General features: G+C 40.1%; 1 protein-coding gene across 1 annotated transcript; it reads left to right on the forward strand.

The window, feature by feature from the left end:
* Positions 1-2,699: 2,699 nt before the first annotated feature.
* Positions 2,700-4,916, forward strand: LOC127795387 (protein JINGUBANG-like). The gene is made up of 2 exons (XM_052327034.1): positions 2,700-3,347; positions 3,794-4,916. Exons 1-2 carry the CDS (start codon positions 2,766-2,768, stop codon positions 4,517-4,519), a joined length of 1,308 nt encoding a protein of 435 aa, XP_052182994.1. The 5' UTR covers positions 2,700-2,765; the 3' UTR covers positions 4,520-4,916.
* Positions 4,917-5,630: the final 714 nt, after the last annotated feature.

Here is a 5,630-nt window from a genome sequence, read left to right on the forward strand (position 1 = left end):
TGACATTGTTGTGGCGAGGATACAAATGGTAAACCACACAGTCTTGGGCTTCCCAATGATGCATGTTTGGTGATCAAGTCCCAGCCCAAGTTTTCCACGAAGCCCATAAACAACGGCCCGCGCTATCGACTCATTAGTCATTAGCAAAATGCAGCCACGCCAGCATCAGTAACGCACGAAAAACAAATATGATATAAAATAAAAATAAGAAAATAAATATTTTATAAACAAAAATAAAAAATAAAAATACCAGAGAAATGCATAAATAAAAAAATAATAATTTTGTTATAAATATAATTTTTAATATAAAAATTTATAAAAAAATAAATATTCAGTTAAACTTAAAACATAAATTATATCATTCATTCAAATAAATATAAATATAAAATGTTTATATCATTAATGTGATCGTCAAGAGGATAGATACAAGAGCAAAATGTGATCAGGCAACAGAAACATGTTTTTAATACTTTTTCAATATGGTGAAATGATCTTAAAATATTTTCAAAATTATGAAAACGACTTAAAAAATATATATATTTTTATGTTTCTTAATATTTTAAGATAAAAAACATTGTAAAAATGTTAAAACAATACTATTTCGATGATTTCACCCATTAATGTCAAAATGACGGTGAATGTGAGATTTTAACTTGTTTATTGGATAATAATGGTTGATCTAATTGAACCAAATAAAATGGTAACGATAGTTGGCCATTACCCGTTACCATTAGTGTCGGGAACTAAATTCCACTAGAAATAGAAAGATGAATGGCCATGGAATTTTTGAAACACAATGATAAGAAAAATGTTGTTGGTACATCTTAGACTACATAAAAAGTGTATTAATGACAAAAAAGTCCCTCATGAGGCGCATGAAGACAAGGGATATTTTAATTATAATACTCCTTTGTGTAACTTAAAATATACAAAAATGATGTACATCTAGTCAATGACAATAGCTTTAACGAGAGACAACGTGTCAGTTATGACTTCACTCGAGCTTCGCATTTGCCCATAAATTTTTTCGCCCTAACATATCAGCAAGGGTGAATCTAAGATTTTGGCCCACTCATCCAACAAGTTTGACTAATCCTGTTGGACTAGAAAGCAATGTCATTTTTGGGTGTAAATGGTGAAATTCCTCACCTTAAAGGCCCCTTACACACTGCTCCATGCACGTGGGAGAGGTTAATTACGGTACACAGTGGCGCACCAGATAGGAGGCACAGTGCATGGTGCCCACAAGGAGCCACCCCCATAGGAGGGTAAAACTCTCACACTGCGGCTAACATAACTCGAACCTGCATCATTGGATGCAATCTGCTACCTGAGAACCAACTGTGCTACGCTCGTGGGGCAGGCAATGTCCTTTTTATAGAGATGGGGAGATAGAGTAAAGGGAGTTTGAAAATGTATGGATAAAATGGTAATTTTATTTTTTCACAATACTTATTGTAATTTTAAGAAGTATAGGGGTGGTTCATTAGATATTATTTTTAGGGTATGTTTGATTGCACACTTTTTTTATGAAAAATAATCAATTTCTACCTAAATTATAGCTTTTGCAATATTTGATTAGTTAATTTTTTTATGAAAAATATTTTCTCACTTTGACTCACGTGATCCATTTTTTTCATTTTTACTGGAATTCATTTTCTCACGAAGGGGTTGGAATAGATTTTCTAGAGAAATGGAAAATCAACATAAGGAGAGATGTAGCAATCAGGCAAAGAAGAAGAAAAGTGGCCGACGATCGCAAAGAAGAAGAGAAGTGTGGTCGGCAGTCACGAGGATAAGAGGAAGCTCGGTCGGCTGTCTAAGAGAGACAGCGACCAAGGGGTGAACGACGATGGCGATGGGGGAAGCTCAGCAGCAATAGGCAATGATGGTGGCGATGTTAGCGACGACGAGGAATTAAACAAGAGAAATGGCAAACGAGAGAAAAGAACTGAGTGAGAGAAAGGGCGAACGAGAGTGGCAACGACGATGGTCAGTAATGGAGGCAATGGCAACGATGATAGGGGCAACGATGGTGATAACATCCTCAAGCTATGTATGTATATTTGTGTATATATATTTGATTTTTTAAATATTTGGTATAGTATATTTGATTTATTTTTAGACAATTATTTGAAATTCAATTAAGCCAATCAAACACATTTAATTAATATTTTGTTTATAATTTAATTATAAATAATTCAATTCTCTTAAATTTATTTTATTTTCACTCAAATTTCACCATTGTAATTAAACGCACAATTAGAGGTGACTATCCTAATTAGTCAAAAAAAAAATTTAGTATAATTAAAAAATATTTATATTTGGCTATATATATGTATATATAAAACTAAATTTAATACACGTGCACAACGAAAAATAGAGAACTAATTTTATTTAATGTAATTGAAACAATTGCATAGATAAACATAAAAAATGTGAAAAAAAAAAACAAAATCAATTACATTTTTATAATGAAAACCAATTAAAACATTGCAAATTTAATTTTAAAAAATGGTGATTAATTATTTTATAAAAAATGTGATGAAAGAGACAATTTTATATCTCATATTATATCATTTTTAGTTAAAGGTGATAAAAAACAATACCATCTTGTTTGATTTGGTCGTAAATATTACTCGATCCCCAAAATAAATTACGAGTGTGTGTGCGTGTGTTAGTACTTCTGGATACGAAATCGTGCTCATTCTGGACTTTAAGCTCTGCACAACACGAGAGAGAGAGAGAGAGAGAGAGAGAGAAAGATGGCATCTTTGGATTGTCCCAACTCGCCGCCAGGTCCATCGTTCGCAATCAGAGGCCCCCAAACCGACGGCTTCTTCAGAAGCATTTCCACAAAAGAAGCCGCCTCCAATTTCTCAGACTTCCCATGTACGTCGCCGTCTCGCCTGAGTTCCCCATCCTTCTCTCCGGCATCCGGCCTCCACACCTCCCAGCCTTCCTCTCCAGGCCGCCTCCTGTCCCCCAAGCTCTCCGCCGACAACGACCTCCAAGCCTCCCACCGCTGCATCTCCTCCGTCCTCAAAAAGGATGGCCAGATCCTCTCCATCGCCGCCGCCAACGGCCTGGTCTACACGGGCTCCGAATCCAATATCCTCCGCGTCTGGAAGCTCCCGGAGTTCACCGAGTGCGGCCAGCTCAAGACCAAGGCCTGCATGGCGCTCGCCATTGAGCTCTCCAACGACAAGGTTTACGCCGCCTACGCCGACTGCAAGATTAGGGTTTGGCGCCGGACTTGGGAAGGGGTCGCCAAGCATGTCCGCCTAGCCACCATCCCCCGCACCGGAAGCTACGTCCGGAGCTACATCACCGGCAAGGATAAACTGGTAATTAAACTGCATTTATGAGGTTTATCTTCTGGGTTGTTGAGTGTGTTAATTACGCATAGATATACGGTACAGAGCCAACACCGCGAGGCGCCTGTCCACGGCGGTAATGGGCCGTGGGGCCGCGCTTAACTAACCAAAGGATTGTTTCCATAAATTCCTCATTCTTTTTAATTATTTTATTTTATTGAATCATTAAGCCCCCGCCCCGGCGCATAAGTCAATATTCCGAATTTTTAATTTGAAAATTGTTTCAAAATATATAAAACATATATGTTTGAGTAATATATATATAGTATAGATAATTATTATTATTATTATTGTTGAGGACATCTCAACAGATTCTTTGCGTGCATAATTAGCCACATATATTATATAAATGTTATCAAAAAAAATATTTATCAAATATAAAGAATTTCATTTTTTGCCGTGAATTTGATTGACAGACAAAGCATATGGGGCCGATATCGTCGCTGGCAATCAACGTATCGGACGGCATCCTATACTCAGCTTCTCTCGACAAAACCGTCAGAGTATGGCAAATCTCCGACCACAAATGCATCGAGAGCATCCAAGCCCACTCGGAGCCCATCAACGCCGTGGCCGTGGCCGACGACGGAGTCCTCTACACCGCCTCCGACGACGCCACCGTCAGAGTGTGGCGCCGCAACTTCTGCAGCGGAGACAGGCCTCACTCGCTAACCGTCACCCTGCCTGCCAAATCCTCTCCGGTCAAGGCCCTGACTCTCACGGTCGACGGCGGCATCTTGTACGGCGGCTGCACCGACGGCTACATCCATTACTGGCTCAAGGGCTGGTTCTCTGGCCAGCTGCAGTACGGCGGCTCGCTGCAGGGCCACACCCACGCCGTGATGTGCCTGGCTAGCATGGCGGACTACGTGGTGAGCGGCTCGGCGGACTCGACGGGTCGGGTTTGGGTCCGGGAGCAGGACGGGCAGCATTCTTGCGTGGCGGTGCTTCAGGGGCACCGGGGGCCGATCAGGAGCGTGGCGGCGTTTCCGGGGCGGTTGCCGGAGGAGGCGGAGGAGGGCTGTACTGTCTGCACCGGGAGCCTCGACGGGGTGCTGAAGGTGTGGCGGGTCACGTGCGGGAGAAACTCCGATCGGAGTTCGGCACAGAAGGATAGTTTTGAGTACTTTGAGCTGAATTGAGGGTCCGATGGGCGGTGGGAGGTTGGAGATTGATGCTTTGATTTGATTGGAAGGTGCAAATGTACAGTGAGCTAGAAGGGAAAATTGTTTTTAATGGTCAAATGTGCTTTGCCTCAATACTATATAGAGCAATATTCAGTTCCCAATTAGGGCTGTAAATTAAATGGATTGATTCTTTTGCGTCACAATGAATAGGTGATGACATTTTGTAATTGTTATTTGTTAAAATATTGTAAATTTAATGTAATAATGACTATATATTATTATTATTATTACGAGTTATTTTATTATAAAATTGTGTACAAATGTAATTATTAAAAAACAAAAATGCATATACTAAAATGCCACTTACCAAATACAAAAAAAAAAAATTACAAAAATATATTGTAATATATCAAATACACGAACAGCTTCTTTTACGATAATTTTTATATTTTTCACAAAGGATTCTATCGGACACTGGATGGGAAATACATGAACAGCACGATCGGAGTTTCATGCATGATAACTAGAGCAACTAGCTAGCAAGTTGCTGGAAATGGAATACTATCTATTCTAAGTCGGTAGGACTAGACAATAACTAGATGAGCGGCGTGAGAGCCAGTAAGATCACAAACTTGCTCTGAGTTGCGGCCTGTCTCGGTTCTGTGGCTGCATCTCCGTCCCATCATCAGAACTGGGTACCTCGCCGGCAATGACATGACGCGGCTGCCTATTCAGCAGACGGTAAACGGTGTAACAAAGCACGCGCAATCCGAGAACGATGCCTACGATCACCAAAGCCGATATGACATAAGACTCCGCGGAGGAGTGCCTGCAGCCGAACACCAGTCCTGGGCACACCATTGGCTCATCATCATGAAATGTTCGTCCATCCACGGACTTTTGAAACGCTTATAGCTAGGTGGGTTGGTTCTTTCCTTGTTGAGATGACAAAATGTGTTTCTGGGTATGGCTCTATTCTTGCCTTCTTCCGCTGGGATACTGTTTGCAGCTTTTTTCTCAAGTATGGAATACGTTGCAGAATAGAGACCGTGTTGTTTTATTAGAATTTTATTAGTTTTTTAAATTTTGTTTTAGCAGGAAAAAATATATATATATTTTTACCACA

This window comes from Diospyros lotus, chromosome 2 (genome assembly GCF_014633365.1).
Source record: "Diospyros lotus cultivar Yz01 chromosome 2, ASM1463336v1, whole genome shotgun sequence".
In the NCBI taxonomy this organism is placed as follows: Eukaryota; Viridiplantae; Streptophyta; class Magnoliopsida; order Ericales; family Ebenaceae; genus Diospyros; species Diospyros lotus.